Source organism: Electrona antarctica, assembly GCF_951216825.1.
Source record: "Electrona antarctica genome assembly, chromosome: 12".
Classification (NCBI taxonomy): domain Eukaryota; kingdom Metazoa; phylum Chordata; class Actinopteri; order Myctophiformes; family Myctophidae; genus Electrona; species Electrona antarctica.
This window is the reverse complement of record NC_136793.1, coordinates 13,131,834-13,150,861: the sequence shown is the minus strand read 5'-3', so window position 1 is coordinate 13,150,861 and position 19,028 is coordinate 13,131,834. Positions and strand designations below refer to the sequence as shown.

The following is a 19,028-nucleotide window of genomic DNA, read 5'->3' as shown; positions in this document are numbered from 1 at the left end:
CTCTCTCTCTCTCTCACACACACACACACACACACACGCATTGAGGCCTTAAGGTGACACATTTGACTGAACCTTTTTGCCACACTGGTCACAGCAGTAATGCTTATCTCCAGTGTGAATTCTCCTGTGGTTCACAAGAGTAGACAAAGCATTGAATCTTTTTCCACAATGGTCACAGCAGTAAGGCTTCTCTCCAGTGTGAATTATCTGGTGTCGTCTGAGCATAGAACTTTCAGTGAATCTTTTTCCACACTGGTCACAGCAGTAAGGCTTCTCTCCAGTGTGCATTCTCTGGTGTATTTTGAGAGAATAGCTTGTAGTGACTTTTAAAAAACATAAAAAAACACTGCTTCCAAAGGAAGGAGGAAAAAAAGCAGAGCCCAGTGCGGGAAGGAGGGTGGAGGGGGGGTTGGGGTGCGAAGGCAGGTGTATGCAGAGGGATGTGGATGTGGATGTGTATGTCTGTAAGTTCATTAAAGTCCATGGTCCTCATTCACAAAGGAGAAATACGTCAGAGTGTATCGGAAGCGTAACGGAAGCGTAAACAGATGCGGGAAATTCCGTCCGATCACGCAACGTTGTTTTGCCGTGCAATTCAAAGAGCGGTGTGTACCACAGGTACGCAGGTGTATGTTGTGAGGTACGCAGGTGAATGCGAGCGGGTGCCAAATGATCGGAAAATCAGCGGATAACTTCATTTGCATTGATCCACGCCCCATTTCACACCATAAAAGGCGTCAAGCATGACTCAGCAGACAGCAGTAAAAAAAACAAAAAAGAACTATAGGCATTACAGCTCAAACGAAATAGAGGTCCTCCTGACGGAATGCAACAAAATAATGATATTTTCCAGTATAGTGGCTTCACAAATTAAAATAAAAATGATTGCTGGAAAGAAATTAGGCTATACTGCCGCGGTCAGTCAGTGCTGTGCAGATATATCATGAATATAGCCCTCTATTAATTTCCTAATTCCACAGGACCACAAACAAGTTTTTGCACCATTGTATAAAGTATACCACTATAGGCCTACCATACAAACTGTACAAACTGACACTCAATCCATCAAAGGACAGGAAATTAAAAGAAAATGATCTGACCATGTCAAGCGCCGGAGCGACGACCACCACCTGCAGTCTCTTTTTTTACATCCATATACCATTACATTTGTGCGTGATTCTTTATATTGTCTATAGCCTACCATTAAACTATATAAATAATTTTCCCAAGCTTACAAAACGGTGAACGCTGCTCCGCACCGCTACAGCAATGGCAAGCTGACTTACGGTATAAAATGCAGCTTGGCCATTTATTTATTTAAGTTCGGGACCAAGGCAGCAAGCTAGCCTATACTTGGCAATTATATTATAAAGCCTTTTCTTTTCTATTGAACAATTGCTCACTCACACCTTTGCAGAGGTAAAACATATATCCGATATTTTTATCAGAGCTGCATTGATTCATGCGGGGAATAGATTAATATCATCTCACTGTCATCTGTCTGAATGCCATGTGGAGAATGGATTTGTTCTGATCATGGACACGTAGGCATAGGCCTATAGCTATTTACATTTTCAACCATATACGGCGGGTAGCCTCCTCTTTGTCAGATCTAAGTGCAGGTTAATTTCATGATGTCGTCATATTTAAAATGATTCACGGGACATTTGGCACCAAACTTGATTGATCTCATGATGAGATCAATGTAGTAGCCTACAGCCTAGCTATAAGTTCCCCATATTATAATTAATTAAGGTGCACTGGCTTCAAACTATGACTGGCCGAATTGCACGCGCTGATGCAATAATGTGGACTTCTATATTTTTATAGGGCTAATTAGCCCTCGTGACTGCTGTCTGTCTGTCAGACCGGCATGTCTGTGAACCATAGAAATAATCTGTTCTGTCCGGGCCAGCCTCGCCGTTATATTCATTTTCCAATGTGAATTTCACCCAGATTGGACTGTCCACACACACACACACACACACACACACACACACACACACACACACACACACACACACCGACAGTGTGACTCAAAGGAGCTCCATAACAAAACAATTTCAATAGGCCTACTGCAGGCATTACTACACTAAACAACGTTGGATTCGTACAGTGCAGAATGCAGATAAGTGTATGTTCTTATAATAATTGTGAGTTTGTTTTTTAACATGCAGCGCGAGTCCGCGAGAGCCGATCTACAAGCTCACAACGCGTTGCACTGCGAGTAGAAAGCTGTCAAGTGAGCAGCGCAATCGCGCATGCTAGAAATATCCTAATAAATAAATAAAAAGGTGTCGGGCTTGCAGGGGCAGTTTCTGTATGGGACTCTAGGCTAACCTGCCTCTAGAATGCTTGCATTTAGGCATATATAAGTGATACTTGGCTTTTATATAAGCTATCATTTTTTTTATGTGCTGACCAATGTTGACACATGCCTACATATTTTATCTGAGGTTTGGGGACTTTTAATTGAGTCAGCATGAAGACTAAAGCCTTCTGAATAAATCTACGCAAGCAGTACACGACCCTCTGAGGTGGCGCAGCTTTTAGCGGAGATTCCGACCATCCGACGTCACCGTCAAGTTCACGTTGAAGTTCATGAATTCCCACGTAATGTGGGAATCGACGTAAATGCCTGTCCGCTCACGCTCCGCTCACGTTACGTAACGGTATGAGCGTAAACGCCGTTGTGAATGAGGACCCATGTGTTTATGTGGGAGTAGGCCTGAAGAATTATTTCGGATTGTGTGCCAGGTCACGTTTTCTCATGTCCGCAGTGTGACAATGCGATAACACAGCAAGTTGCTATGGAGACGGCCTTGATCATGGCCTAAGCCCGGAGTCACAACAACAGGTGTCTATGAAGAAGGGGTGGGGGGTGGAGGAAAATGTTGCCAGATTCAATCTGGTTTTTAGAGCGAGGGAATACAATTATTCTTCCTCTCTTTTGTCCATTTTGGCCCTCAACAAAGTTCCTTGTAGGGCGATGAGTCTCTCCGAGATGGTGTCCATCTTGCGATTTTGCGTTTCTTGTAGGGCGATGAGTCTCTCCAAGATGGTGTCCTGCTTGCGATATAGCTCCGTGATCGCCACAGTCTGAGCTCCCACCACTCTGCTCAGCTCGATTATCTTGACAGCCACCTCTGGTCCTCCTTGAAGTGCTACCATCTTAGCAATTTTCCGATATTGAAGGGCAATGCTCAAGCCAATTAGCAGAAGACCTGTAATCATAAAGCCGAATAGTATGAGCTTAATGTCCTTCACGGATAGGACAACAGGGGACATAACCTCCCACTTGTCATAGTACGAGTCCCTCATGTACCCATCAGCAGCAAACGTCCCGTTCAGGTAGGCGGGCTTCTTTTCTGAAAAGAAAGATACCACACCACACTCTGAATGTGTTTTCCTTGTGCATACAGTACAAGGTTTACAGGACAAGACTGTTCAATAGACTGTTCTTACAGACTTTAGTTTTTACAGTCAAAAGGAGTCGAAAATGTAAACCTTCATGGATGCAAACAAACCTTTCCTGCCATATATCTGCTTCATGGATACTATAATACTTCAGGCTGTTCTTGTTTCTTGTTTTCAACCAGGGGCTCTAGCTCCCCAGGGAGGCACTCCTACCTGTGTTTAGTGCAGGGTTTGGGTGCTGTGGGTGCCTCAGGATATTCCATCAATATCAGTTAAACTTCAGTTAAACCACTTAAATGGAGAAATAACTGTAAAGAGGGTAAAGAGGGTCTATCTACCCTAACTATCTTCACCAAAAACAGCAGATGTACAAGCTCACAGTGTGTCACTTTGTGATGAATGGTGAGCTTGTTGATCGGCTTGATTTTTGGTGAACGTTCCCCCAGAATAGGGATGCTGGTGTTTGTGGGTAAGCGTCAAGTATGAAGTTATTTTCTAATGGAAATGGACATTCCTCAGTGACATACTGTATCTTAAGGGGAAATATGTGCATATTTTATTTGGGAAATATGGTAATGTAAGGTAATTTTGAACAAGCTAATTGTAGTAATTCAGTACAGTATCGATGTTGCATTTTCTTTTAATGGTCTGTTAAGATGTAGAGTAGACGATATCAGCAGAAACGTATTGGTGAAAAACACTTTCTAATGGACTTCTCATAGTAATCATTTTATGTGTTTATACAGTATTATGTTTAGAAAAGTTTAATATTGTAATGTAAAATTTGAATGTAGATTCCCATTTAGATGGTGGTTGAATCAACATTGATATAGTGTCAGTTATGGTTGAATAAACGTTGATTCAACATGTAAGTCACCGACCACTTTTTGTATAATTTCAATAATTTCAAACGCAGCACTTTTTAGACTTAGATAGCATTTGAAACAGACTTGTCATGTAGACAGCACAATAACAGTACAGCATAGTATAATATATATGTATAGCTTATATGTATAGTGTCATTATATATAGATATGTTCTAGTTACGTTCTTAGCTTACGCATGTGTCTTGATAAATGCTTTTTATATATGTGATGTATTCCCATGCTTTTTGTTTTTGCTTAATGTAAATCGCTCTGTAAATCTGCTAAATGCCTAAATTGTAAATTGTAATGTCGGGTTTCAAAGTGGATTCAATAGTTCTGCCTAACCACATTTCACCCATATTTTGCTATCTGGGTATGCCAACAGTAACAGTTTATGGTAAATTGTGAAATGTGATTATTGAGAATATGTGATATGAATATGTGACTATTGAAAATGTATAATATGATTGAATTTAAAGAGAGAAAAAGAGAGAAAAGTGAAAATAAGATTCTGTGAATAAAGACAGCTTTCAGCCTGCTTTGAAGAACGCAACATAAATCTCCTGTCTATATTTTCCCTGTACAACATAGGACATATCTTCTGCCATCAGGCAACTCAATCTTGAGGCCTGTAACATTAGCATGAGCTTTCTTACAATGTTGACCTTTCGCCAGAAACGGTAGGCCTAATACACTACAGTATGTTGATCGCCAACGGGTGAAAAATCACAAATCTCATCCAAACATTGGATGTTTTTGAGTGGTGCAAACCACTCCAACAACCAGCTTTGTCTGTATGTTTGTGTACCTGTACAGTTGGGTGCCACCGATATTGTCCCTTATTATTTGACCCATTTAGGCCTGACCTCAAAATTTTAAAAAATCCTTCTAAATCCTCCAGTTTTCTGAAATAAATATTTTCACGATTTTTCAAAAATAGCAGACCTACAAGCTCATAGCGCGCCACCGAGTGGCGCGCTATGAGCTTGTAGATCTGCTATTTTTCAATGGGTTAACTGTCCTTTTGCGCAGATCACGCAAACCTCAGCAAAAAGAAAAGGACAATATCGATGGCCTCCAACTGTACCTGTCCGTGCACAGGTGAGCATGGTTGCTATGGTTAGTGTGTGACGTCACTGACATAGCTGATCAGACTATATAAGACCTTGCACCACTCAGTTCACACGGGTGTGATTTTTTAAAAACTATAGACAGCACTCGTAGTTTCAGAGGTAATGGCCAGAGTATTTTCATATCAACCAGGATATGACTACAGGTTAGTTTACAGTGTATCTATGACATCTATGAAAAAGTTTAATCTGCAGCACAATTTGATACAATATATGTGGGGGTGCCTGCTTCATCCCCACATATATTGTGCTGCTTCAAAGGGGTCCTTGTCATGGAGACCCACTATATTCAACTACATATTTACAGTGAACATGATAAAACAGTACATTCCTATAAATGTTTACAGTGAACCTAGTAAAAAAGAGCATACTTATTTGACTAAAAGTTTACAGTAACATAATACAAAAGTACATAGGGCCTACGTATTAGAATAAATGTTTACAGTGAACATAGTAGAATAGTTCATACCTATTCCGTATAATGATTTCAACATGGCGGTCTGCATGGCTCGCTGCTACAGCACTGTTCTTCTCACAGCGATGGAAAACTTTAGGACGGCTGTTGTTGTTGAGGCTGGATGTCCTGCGCTACAGTCCTGGACGTGTTTATATATAACCCTGAATCTCGCCAAATTAATAAGAAGTATAAAATAAGTTCTATTCATCTGGCGTTCCAAATCCTGCGTGGTTTACAGCCCTCGATACAGCTCATCTGGGAGAAATGAAAAGGCTGTGAGAGAGAGAGAGAGAGAGAGAGAGAGAGAGAGAGAGAGAGAGAGAGAGAGAGAGAGAGAGAGAGAGAGAGAGAGAGAGAGAGAGAGAGAGAAATGAGACCATTGCACCGTTATCATCCAGGAATGTGCAGCCTTGGACCTTATCTTAGGGCACTGTGAGCAGTATCTCAGGCCCAGTCCAGGCAGTGTGAGAGAGAGAGAGAGAGAGAGAGAGAGAGAGAGAGAGAGAGAGAGAGAGAGAGAGAGAGAGAGAGAGAGAGAGAGAGAGCTAGAGAGAGAGAGAGAGAGAGAGAGAGAGAGAGAGAGAGAGAGAGAGAGAGCTAGAGAGAGAGAGAGAGAGAGAGAGAGAGAGAGAGAGAGAGGAGACTGACTCTTAGAAAGTTTGGTCTAGCTAGTTACGGTAGACAGACAGTGATCTTTTTTCCCATTTGCTTAATTTCTTGAAAAGGCCTGGTGGATGCGGAGGAGGGTACATGTAAAAGGGCATATTATTTGTCTCACATATCTCATTTGTTCACATATGTATTGTACTGCATGCATGTTTACCTATTTGGTATGTTACACGGCAGGATGTAATACCAACAGGGAAGATTGTTAATGCCAGTTGTTAATTCTTTGTGTGTAATGTCTCATACAATCTCATATGGGATGTGCCAAAATGGTGGCATGACCGGAAGATCGTTCATTCGTTCGTTCGTTCATTCATGCATGCATGCATTCATTCATTCATTCATTCATTCATTCATTCATTATCCCCCCCACCGAATAATGTCCTACATTGTCATACTATTACAGTGTCACACTAAAGTAGCAAAAATAGCCGATTTGCAAGCTCAATGTGATGCATTGTGACACGTATAGGTATAGATAAACAGTTCTTCTTCTCTGCTGTCCTCCAGCTGTAACGATGCACCTCGTACAGTGTGGATGTGTTCTGCTACAGAGCTGGGTGACGGTGCATACATGCCCAATTTACTATCTCTTAACGATTACTAATTATCCCAATGGGGACAATTGAGCTGCGGAGAATAGGTGGCGAGCGACTCAACAAGACTGGGTAATTGCTGGACTCAATATTTCCCCAGTTGGCAGAACACTCACAATAACGGCAGCTAGGCTGAAACATTAGTCTCACGATAAAACACCGCCGTGACACTAATAGTAAGGGCATTTTATCAGGTATTTGACCAATCTGGGAACTAAATCGTTACCAAGAAATTTCTTCACCAATGTGTTTCTAAAGGTGTCTAATAACATGTACTAAAAGTTTGAAATTCAACTCCCGTGGGAAATTTGAGTTATTAGCATAATATGTGACCATACCCTTAACATCCTATATAAGGCAAAAAAGTCCAAATTTCATCATTCTTTAAGTAACATGTGACATATGCAACTAGGGTGATTTCATGATTCTGAATCCATTCCAAGCATTAGTTTTGCACAAAAAACACTCCTTGGGCTAAATTAGGCCATATCCACTTGACCAAATGTGCTGACCTCATGAAATGAAATGAAATGAAATCTATATTTACCCAGGGTATCTGGGCTAAGCTCAAGAACTTGTTTCCAGCCAGGCCCTGCTCATAGAACACATTTCATCGTAGTGGTTGATGCCTTGTTCAAGGGCATTTCAGCGGTGGTAATTTTAACGTGTCGGACGGCTGATTCGAACTGGGAACCTTCCGGTATCTAGACCGCGCCGCTATCCGTTCGGCCACCGCTGCCACTAATCACGTTTGTGTGGCCGTTTTCCTCCCAAGGAGTGTTTTTTGTGCAAAACTAATGCTTGGAATGAATTCAGAATCATGCAAACACCCTAGTTTCATATGTCACATGTTACTTAAAGAATGATGAAATTTGGACTTTTTTGTCTTATATAGGATGTTAAGGGTATGGTCACATATTATGCTAATAACTCAAATTTCCCATGGGAGTTGAATTTCAAACTTTTAGTACATGTTATTAGACACCTTTAGAAACACATTGGTGAAGAAATTTCTTGGTAACGATTTAGTTCCCAGATTTTCATAGATTTCTCTTACTATAAGTATAATCGTTGATGTCGGGTGGAAACCTGTATGTCCAAAACCGTTACTTTAACCAATTAAGACCAGAGGCCGATTCTACAAAATGTCTTCTAAATCTGTAGTTCTCACACTTTCGAGATCTTCTGTTCAAAAAAGCTCACAGCATGGCACTAAGTGTGAGCTTCTCATTTCCATAGGCTAATGCAGCTCAAACAATTAAGAGTGCAGGTGTCTATAGCATTGGTTCACAAACTGTATTTTTCAGCTGAGACCAGTGTTGCCAAGTCTTGGGATTGTTTAGTCGCTCGTACATATTGGTAATGTAGCTGCGGGTTGCAGTTGTTTTGGGCGTGCTTCCAAAGGGTAGATGCTTATTTGGGCTGGACCACCAAATTAATATGTATTTGTCCGCGGACCCTCCCTCCATCTGCAAACATTACGTTACAGGGAGCCCCTTACAAGATTTGTATAGTTTCACATTTTCTCAACATTATTTTGTTTTGAAAAGAGCTGATGAGCATTGGTTTAAAGTGCCCATGAAGCCAAATCTTTTGTGCATGTTTTTTTATAGACCTGGTTGCTTGTTTCTTTCACAAAATCTAGCAACACTAGTTTGAGACCCAAACCTTGGGAACCAAACGCACATATGTCTAGTTACGCTGCTGTACTTGATCATACTACAGTGTCACTCAAAAATAGCAGGTCTACAGAATATAGGCAGTTTTGGACATACAGTATGAGGTTTCCACTCGACCACAACGATATATATATATATATTATTTATGGGCATTGGGCACACTTATCCCCACGGCCCACCAGTGTGTGGACCGGCCCACAGGTCAAGTTAATATAGGCCTATAGCATGTGAATAGAAAAGCCATCTACTGTATAGTGTAGTTTGCGTTTGCAATAGTTTTATTATTGTAACAGCTTCTACTGTGATATTTCCCAAGGTACAAAAGACATCTCTATACCAAACTGAACCAGTCATGCATTTCTCATGTCTCACATGCCCGAGTGCGCACGCACGCACGCACGCACACACACACACACACCTGAGTGCACGCACGCACACGCACACACACACGCACACACACACACACGCACACGCACACGCACACGCACACGCACACACACAGCTGTCAGGTATGTATACACATCTGTCGTCCATTGAAATTGCAGTCAGCTTGACAGAGGACAAGAGGAGCTGAGACTGGAAAGGTCACATGGGTAATGGCTGTCAGCTTTGAGATGGTCATATTTTCCAATATGTCAGCCTGCGCCCAATCATTACGCTCTCACCGCTTTGTTTCTCATCTCTGTCGGAAAGAAACCGCCTACGTCGGTTACTTTTCTGGAAATGGAAAATAAGAAAATCTTGCGTTCCAGTAGATCAAATATACTCATAGTCTCAAGCTTTTGTTAGCATTTTTCATTGATTAAATATTAATAAAAACCAAGGACACACATACCCACTTTAACTTTCACTTATACCCATTGTGAGCTTTTATGTGATACTGTATAGGGCAATAATTGATGAAAAGAAAACAAGGCACAGCTCAGTACTCAATTTGCTATTTGCAGCAACCAAGACACAGCATGGGATCTGGCTGCCATCGGAATTGCCTTAGACAGTGACATGATACATTGCTACACTTCAACAACAAGCAGCTATATGCACAGGCCCCATGGCCCCCATTAACACAATGAGCGCCGGGATTTCTTTCAAAATAGGAGCTTGGGGTGCCGTACACCATCCAAACCCGTGCTGGAATTGAATTGTCACATGTGGGATTTGTTGCCCTGTCGAGGAGCAATCAAGCTACGCTAGCAAACACAATCAGGCTCCACAGTCACAGGGTCCCCGGGGACCATTCCTCACTGCTTACCGCTGTCTCTTGATGGACAAAGCACTGGAGAGACCCGAAAAGCAGCCAAAAACACCCTCTGTTAAGGCGTGTGTGTGTGTGCGTGTACGTGTGTGTGTGTGTGTGTGTGCTCAGTGCAATGTATCAATACTGCATCAATGTCAAAAGACTGTTACAAGTAAAAGTTCAGTTATCCACATTTACTTGTGTAAAAGTACAAGAAAATTGGCATCAAAATATACTTAAGTAAAAGTACTCATTATGTCCCGTTTCACAAGGTTTCATAAGTATAAATGTGTTAAAATATTTTGAAAATAGCAAATCTACTAAGTACAATACTTGAGTACATACAGTATTCTGTATATATTACTCCTCTATACCAGGGGTTCTCAACGTTTTTGGCCGGGGACCCCCGAAAATGCTTTGGCAATGTATCGGGACCCCCGCCCCACCCCCTCCCGACCCCCAATATAAATTGACTGCTACAATAACCTTAATAATAGAGACAATATACAAAATAAATACGGAAACCAGATATAATCATTAGGGAAGGTTGTATGCATGTACTATGTGTACTATATGTAAACTCTTCATTTCCATTTTACAGCCATTCAGTTGCATTTTTTTTTTCTTTCTTTTTTTAAATAATTTGGCGACCCCCCCGAGGGGTTGCGACCCACGGGTTCAGAACCCCTGCTCTATACCTACCCGTTTCAATGTGCAGGGGCAAGATCCCAGAACGAAGTTGGGCACATACAGTAGAGATCTTTGTCTTTTGGATAATGGAGCACAAACGTATACTTCTCGCTGGCATAACAGTGTTTTATCATAACAAATGTTCTCATCTTTGGTTTATGCAATATGTCCTGTGACCATGCATTTCTGATAACCATAGAGATGTTTACAATGCTGTTATTTTTTAAAACTGCTAAGTAACCCAGTCCATAAGTGCATGCTCTACCATTCACCTTTTACCGATACATGATAATATTCATCCCAAGGGTGAAAATGATCCTGGCAACACTATTCTCTGGCATCATTCTGTTTAGTCTATTCTAATCTGCTGCCTTATCTCACACGGCTCCCATGCCATGCCGCCTGTTATTGCCAATACAGGAGGAGATTTATGCTCTGTGTGGCTTATTGTCGGTATCAGCCGGGAACACGCGGGAGTCTATCCCCCCCAAAAAATAATATATATATAGGTTTTTTTTTCAGGAAATGAAGAACTACATTTTGAAAACAAAGCAATACTACCTCAACAAAGTTGGTGTTGTGACTTTATATATTGTCAAATTACTTGCATGAGGGGGACTTTTTATTACTTTTCATTGGTTCAATATTGTTTTAACCGCAACACACAGACAGTGTTCAATATAGCACTGATTTATGCAAATTAATCAAAAACCTAAAAAAAATAGTTAGGTGGTTGTCTCCCGACAGCAACGATACTAGTACTTGAACTCCATTTTGATTTGACATCAGTGTTGTTTTCGTCGACTAAAACTAAACAAAAAATGTTCGTCGACTACCTTTTTTCATTGACAAAAAATAAATAGAAACTAAATAAAAACTAATCTATGATGACTAAAACTAAGACTAAATATATCGACAAATAAAAACTAGACTAAAATGTTAGGAAGGGACTAGTGGACCAGATATCCAGTATAAGTAATTTTACACTTGGTTGCATGCTGAAAATAGCCGATCTACAAGCCCACAACGCGTCGCAGCGCGAAGCGTTGTGAGCTTGTAGATCGGCTATTTTCAGCAAGTGTAAAAACAGTCATTACGACGGCATCAAGCCCCGCCAAAATACATTTTAGTCGACTAAATCAACCGTAGATTTAGTCGACTAACATCTCATGACATTTAGTCGACTAAAACTAGACTAACACTAAAACATTCCAGGTGACTAAAATGTGACTAAAACTAAGTGTAAACTATTCAAAAGACTATGACTAAAACTAAAATCAAATTTCGCTGCCAAAAACAACACTGTTTGACATGATATTTTGTATAGCTTTAGCCACTCTTCACTAGGCCTGATAGAGACATTGTTTTGGTTACAGCCTGTCTTGTTATGGTTCAGCTTGTCCTTGTGTTGTAGCTGCTAGAATGATCGGATATCCCTGGGCTCGTTGGCAGAACTATCTTACCAGTTACCACAAACATGACTGTTGATACTTCTCACCATGATATCACTGGTGAGAATATAATTGTGAGAACCCATTAAAGAACTGAGACCAGATTCTACAAATGTCTTATTTTATACTAATCCTAATATACGAAAAATCTATGTTTCTATGTCAGTGGTGCTCATACTTTTGACCCCAAAAATGATATGTAGGCTATTTGGCCAACGACCCCATCTGAAAATGTTTTGTGCCATACAGGGACCCCCCAGAAGCACATATTTGAGTTAAAAACGTTTGCTGGGGGGTGTAGCTTGGCCGTGAGAAGTAGACATCGTGAGCACCATTTTAGTCCACACAAGAGAAATGGTTGTTTAATGCATGGTTCTCTCTCTTTTTTATTTGTTTTTGCTCAGGTCACCCCTGTAAATGCACACACACACAAACGCGCGCGCGCCCTGCACGCCCTGCACGCACGCACGCATGCACACACGGACACACACACACACACACACACACACACACACACACACAGTCACACACACCGTTTTTTAATTTAAAGCTGTAAACACTTCAGCGGAGCATGTTACCGTCAGCTGGGATAATAGAGAGATACATTAATTTGTGTTGTTATTTTCAGTGTTGTGATTGTTGGGGACAGATGCTCAGAGGTGTGCGTGTGCATGTGTGTAAACACAGCATGAGGTACACTCAAAAACTGTGCTCTGAAGGTACTGGACTGACTTTACAATTAACTTTACATTTTACCCTTACACTTGACACTTAATTTAAAGGTTTTTGCTAAAAGGATAACAAAAAGCCCCAGGGGGTTTGTTTTCCATTGTGGTCCATTGCACTCAATTCAATGCTGGGCGAGCGCTGGCGCTTTGGAATGGGGGGTCAGATCAACATATCTGCCTGGGTGCGGGCGAGTGCTGGCGCTTTGGCATGGGGGGTAAGATCTTAATTTTCGGCATGTTAAGAACTCTAGTTTTAGCTGGCTGCCGGGCATGGCTGCATTAATAACTTTGGGGCAGGCCCGTCAAGACTTTAAATGGACAGGTATCAATCAAAAGGGAGACATCGAAGAGGAAGGATGGATGGGGAAGGATCAACATATGGAATGTCAGAACAGGAGATCTAAGGGTTTGAGGTCAGATGTGCTGTAGAGTTGCTGGCCAATTGATGACATCAGGGTTCTCCATCCCTGATGATGTCATGTGATGTCACATGCTCCATCCCTGATGATGTCACGTGATGTCACATGCTCCATCCCTGATGATGTCATGTGATGTCACATGCTCCATCCCTGATGTCACGTGATGTCACATGGTCCATCCCTGATGAGGTCACGTGCTCTCTCACCCCGACCACCAACTAACCAACACACACACTGACGGGAAATGCACGATTCCACGATTCCAAATGCATGCAATACTGTACAATGCAATGCAATCATTGCAGTACAAATATGTTTTGGTAGAAAATTCAGTGGCATCAACAGAGAAAGGAGGGGGTGGGTGTAGAGATCAACCTATACTAAACTATATGCTCAGTTGTTTTCTAAGGTCAGCAATCTACGTATATTTTAAAAGGATCCTTGGCTAATATATGGCTTCTACAGTGCCGTCTCCAGGCACTAATCAGCACCCCTATATGTATAACAAATAGTGACTGTGATGCTTGAAAAAGGCTACAAGTAGGGTACCAGTAGTAGCAGCAGCACCAACAACAAACAAAGAAATACAAATATGTTGAGCATAATGTATTCTGCATGCATATATTATACCTTGTATTTCTATTAACTATTCAATTAATTTGAACATAATATATTTACAATAATCATGGAGAACTTATAGATTTAACATTTGTAAAACATTAAAATATTGGTAGGGTACTACTGGTCAATCTGGACTGGAGGGGTACAAAATCCAATCTGGGGGGGGCAATGCCCCCCTGTAGAGACGGCACTGCATGGCTTCTATGGCTTAATACACAATGCCCTCTATAACTAACATTAAAAATTAAAAACACGTACAATATTTTATTTATTGTACAAATAGTTCATATTTTACAGCAGAACAGCAGAAACGCCCGTCGCAAGATGATGTAATTTGTCCATTTGAGGTCCAGCCCGTAGGATGGATACGGCAGCATTCACAGAGGCCTCAGGCCTCTTTCACTGTTTATCTAAATAACTAAATCTATTAGAATGGTGTATAGTAGAGGTGTTGTTGTACTGTTTATAAAGAACTAAAGCTATTATTAGAACTGCCGTGTCAGAGCAGAGGCGTTCATAGCTGGTGCCTGTTTGTTTATCCTAACGCTTGACCAGGCGCTCATGCATAAGCACACGGGCGCTGCTTGTCGTCCGCTCAATGTCTGAAATGTTCTTTATTAGGAACAATCCCTTGAGATGAACCATCTCGTTTTCAAGGGGGTCCGCGATTCACAAAGTACACTTCATACATAAATACACTTTTTACAGACAATTCAACCAGACAAAAACAAGACAAGACAAAACAATACAATTCATAGATAAACAAAAAACAAACAGAAAAAAAAAGAAAAGAAAAAGAAAACTGCAACAAAACAACATTTCACATAACATGGACATAACGTAGACATAACACATGGATCATTGCATCATGGATCTGTTACAGTGATAATTAGTGAAAACATGAACAGGTAGTCTCAAGATGAGAGGACAGCACAGTTTTAAACAAATTAAAAGATGTTATTGAACGTATATGGACAGGTAGATTGTTCCAGTCACAAGGAGCTTTGAACATAAATGATTTTTTGCCAACTGATGTGGGTATATTAAAGTAAATCTGTGAGCAATGTCTAAGTTGATGTGTAGAAGTGTATGGTATCATAAGCTGTTTCAAATACTGTTGATAATTGAAATGAATGCATTTAAAGATGAACTGATAACCCGTTTAGACCCGTTATACGTTCAGTTGTTGCTATTGCTGTCGGGCAGAAACCTCTTATCTGCATATTTTAACTTTTGGATTTCTTTTAAAATTATTATTATTTATTTTAATTAACGTCCCTACTTGATCATACTACAGCCCCGTTTCGAGCTTGTACTGTAGATCTGCTATACCTTTGCCAATTTTGGATAATTTAAAAGTTTTGGACATAGGAGGTTGTCTGCTCGCATTCTCACTGAAAAGCACGGACCTGACGTCCTGCTGTGGCCATGCAGGTTCGTGGTTCCAACCATAACGGAAGAGAAAGAAAACTGGTATCTTTAAAAGAAAAAAGAAATGCACCACCAATTCCCTCAGGCTCCCATGCAGCTCTTTATCCATTAAACATATACAGTCAGTGACGTACGTCTGCTAATGTGATGATACAGCGAGCACAGATACACTGCTATTGTTTGTTCCCTATATATTCAAACCCCATGAGTCATTTTCATGCACACAAAAACAATCTTACAATCCACATTCTATATGCAGGTGTATATTCTGTGTGTTTTATACCAGTCAAGACACCCTGAGGGAATCCGCCTGGGTGACGGCAGACTGGTGGGTGAGCGCTGGCACGTTTGGCATGGTAACATATGGAATGAATTATGTACTGGCCATATATGGAACCTACAGAATGTAAATCCCCAAATGTGGTACTAAAGTATAACGTTTAATCTTAAATCACATTTTCACTCAAATTCCAAATTGACTTCGCTAAGCCCATCCTCCGGCCGGCCTGCCCCTGATGGTCTTTCGTTTGCACCGTTGTTTTGTCTATTGCCTGGGTGTTTTCAATAGAACACAAAGGAGACAACCTTGGGCTTCTTTTAATCTATTTTGTCATTCATAATGGTTTCACAGTTTTACAGTCCTTTAAATTGATGCCAATACAATATTCTATCAATCTATCGATCGATCTAGGATTACATTTTTTTATTTAAACAATTGTCAAAATGGCTGATGATCAGTCTAAACGTTGTGCTTCTCAGTCACAGAGTGCATATTAAGTGACAACAACAAACAGAGCTGTTGTAAAACAGCGGCACGTCTGAGTAGCTATTTGAACGTCACAGTTTGTGAGAAACTGTGGCGGTCAGGAATGCGTTTTCATGAAGCAGATGTGAAAGGAACGAGCAGGAGGATGAAAAAAACATGATCTTCAGCAGAAAATTCTGGGTTTGATGTAAAATGGAGATGGAAGCAGTGATGGGTGACAGTAGATCAGGTGTGTGTGTGTGTGTGTGTGTGTGTGTGTGTGTGTGTGTGTGTGTGTGTGTGTGTGTGTGTGTGTGTGTGTGTGTGTGTGTGTGTGTGACTGTGTGTGCGACTGTGTGTGCAACTGCGTGTGCGACTGCGTGTGCGACTGTGTGTGCGACTGTGTGCGCGTGTGTGCGTGCGTGCGTGCGTGCGTGCGTGCATGGTTGACAGGCGGAAATGTGTGAAGGTCCTGGATGGTTAATTTTCATACCCGTGGTTGTCAAACTGGGGTCCTGGGACCCCCCAGGGGGTCCTTGAGGGGTATCCCAGGCGTCCCTCAGTGGAATGACTTAATATACCATAACAATCTGTCAAACCACTTTAACAGAAGCATCCATGCGTTAGAGCTGTCCAAAACTGCTACTGGTACATTGATTCAATCCTATATTTAAATTGCCTCAAGAGGGTGGGCGGACCAACCGATTTGCTTCAATGTCCTCACCAAACAGATGCTGTTCAGGGGTCTGCCATGAAAACACACACACATGAAAACAACAAGCAGAACTGCCTTGGCAAGGTGCAGATCTGCGTTCTTCTACAGGTTAATGGTTAACCATTAACCTATACCATTAACCTATACCCCCATTAACCTATACCCTCTTGTAAGCCTGAATCCTGACACTGAATCAGTTGTCAACCATAAAACATCCATTTCTATTGTGAGGACCATGCGGGAAAACACAATGTCTATTCTGTTAAAATACTTTTAGGCACATGTGGCCCGCAAACAAGTACAGTATACACGCACACACACAATACACACACGACACGCAGAGGGCCAGTCCGAAACTACAAAAATGTATAACCACTTTAAGCTCCATTTGTGTGACACAATCTAGATCTTCTATCTTCACTAATTTCTAAACATATTCTAAATTCCAAAATACAGCAATGCATTAACATAAAAAAATATTTGTAATTTCAATACACGAGTATATTCTCTGTCTACAGGCACAGCCCAGCAGTCTTCCTGCAGAATGTACGTTGCTGAATCTTCCCCCATTTAGACGTGTTTAAACAGCATGAAATTGGAATGAATTCACACAATCTCAAGACAGCATCCTGAGTTGCTTTTCATCTGCAGGCGTTCGGCACCATCCCTCCCTTGCAAAAAATATGAAAAATATCAATTCTAAAGACAATATGTCCGCAACGGTAGCGTTGTTGGACGTGAGCTTGCTATAGGTCAATTATTGTGCTTTGGCTGAGACTTGAACCTCGCCAGATGGCGCTACCTTGGACCCTAAGACCCCCAAATTCACCCACAGTGAACCGGAAGCTAAATCACCTAAGCTATTTTTAAAATATTTGAAACACCTCAATCTGAGTCTGAGAAAGTATTCAGAGGAGAAAGGCGTCCTAAGATCGTTGTTTACATAGAAGTCTATGTATGGTGGCCATCTTGGTCAGGGCAACAGGGCCTGTTTACGTGTCCGGAAGTGCACGATGTGTTGTAAGCTTATAGATCGGCTATTTTCCGGCAATTTAAATTCAGCAATTTTCATCGCTGTCCTAGAATGTTTAAATGTCCTCACAAGTGTAGCAATAACAACGCACGCATGCGTGTGTGCGTGTGTGTGTGTGCGTGTGTGTGTGTGCGTGTGCGTGCGTGCGTGCGTGCGTGCGTGCGTGCGTGCGTGCGTGCGTGCGTGCGTGCGTGCGTGCGTGCGTGCGTGCGTGCGTGTGCGTGCGTGTGCGTGCGTAATGTGGATGTTTTATATTCATGGCTGCTTTCCGGAGAGGCAGGGAATCACATCAGACATACGGAGAGAAAGCCATGCAGAGAAATGGCATTAAAAGGGATGAAAAAGCCACGCTATGCTATCTATCCCCGGAGGTGTCACGTTTATGGATACAAAACCTGTTTCCACCGTGGGGCCATGACACAGTTTCACACACAGGTGTCTCACAGGAGAGAGGGAGGGAGGGAGGGAGAGAGAGAGAGAGAGAGAGAGAGAGAGAGAGAGAGAGAGAGAGAGAGAGAGAGATGAGGAAGAGAGAGAGAGTGAGAGAGAGAAGAGAGAGAGAGAGAGAGAGAGAGAGAGAGGAGAGAGAGAGAGAGAGAGGGAGGGAGGGGAGGAGGGGGGGGGAGAGAGAGAGTGAGAGAGAGAGGGAGGGAGGGAGGGAGGGAGGGAGGGAGGGAGAGAGAGAGAGAGAGAGAGGAGAGGGAGGAGGGAGGGAGGGAGGGAGAGAGAGAGGAGGAGAGAGAGAGAGAGAGAGAGAGAGAGAGAGAGAGAGAGAGAGAGGGAGGGAGGGAGGGAGGGAGAGAGAGAGAGAGAGAGGGAGGGAGGGAGAGAGAGAGAGAGGGGAGGGAGAGAGAGAGAGAGAGAGAGGAGAGGGAGGGAGGGAGGGAGGGAGGGAGAGACAGACAGACAGACAGACAGACAGACAGACAGACAGACAGACAGACAGACAGACAGACAGACAGACAGACAGACAGACAGACAGACAGACAGACAGACAGACAGACAGACAGGGTTAGCATGCATCGGTGCCTAAAATAACTTGCTGTGTACCCTCAGACTCAGGTCCATCGTCTATGTGTGCATCAATCATAAAAAAGAGGAAAGAAAAAGTTTATAGTAGCGTGCCGTTTCTGGCCTATTGTGCGGC

At 42.0% G+C, this 19,028-nt stretch overlaps 1 protein-coding gene across 3 annotated transcripts in view; it reads right to left on the bottom strand.

Moving 5' to 3' along the window:
- Nucleotides 1-19,028, bottom strand: part of LOC306933371 (uncharacterized protein) — a 117,122-nt gene that overhangs the window by 26,106 nt on the left and 71,988 nt on the right. The window contains exons 1-2 of one of the 3 annotated variants that reach the window (XM_079515577.1): nt 5,883-6,131; nt 7-3,368 (exon numbers count right to left, since the gene is read on the bottom strand). In XM_079515577.1, coding sequence (XP_079371703.1) covers nt 2,935-3,368; nt 5,883-5,919 — 471 coding nt within the window. In that variant the 5' untranslated portion in view covers nt 5,920-6,131 and the 3' untranslated portion in view covers nt 7-2,934. Of the gene's footprint in view, nt 1-6; nt 3,369-5,882; nt 6,132-19,028 lie in introns of those variants that run through there. The other 2 variants (XR_013791214.1, XM_079515576.1) reach the window with 2 other exon arrangements.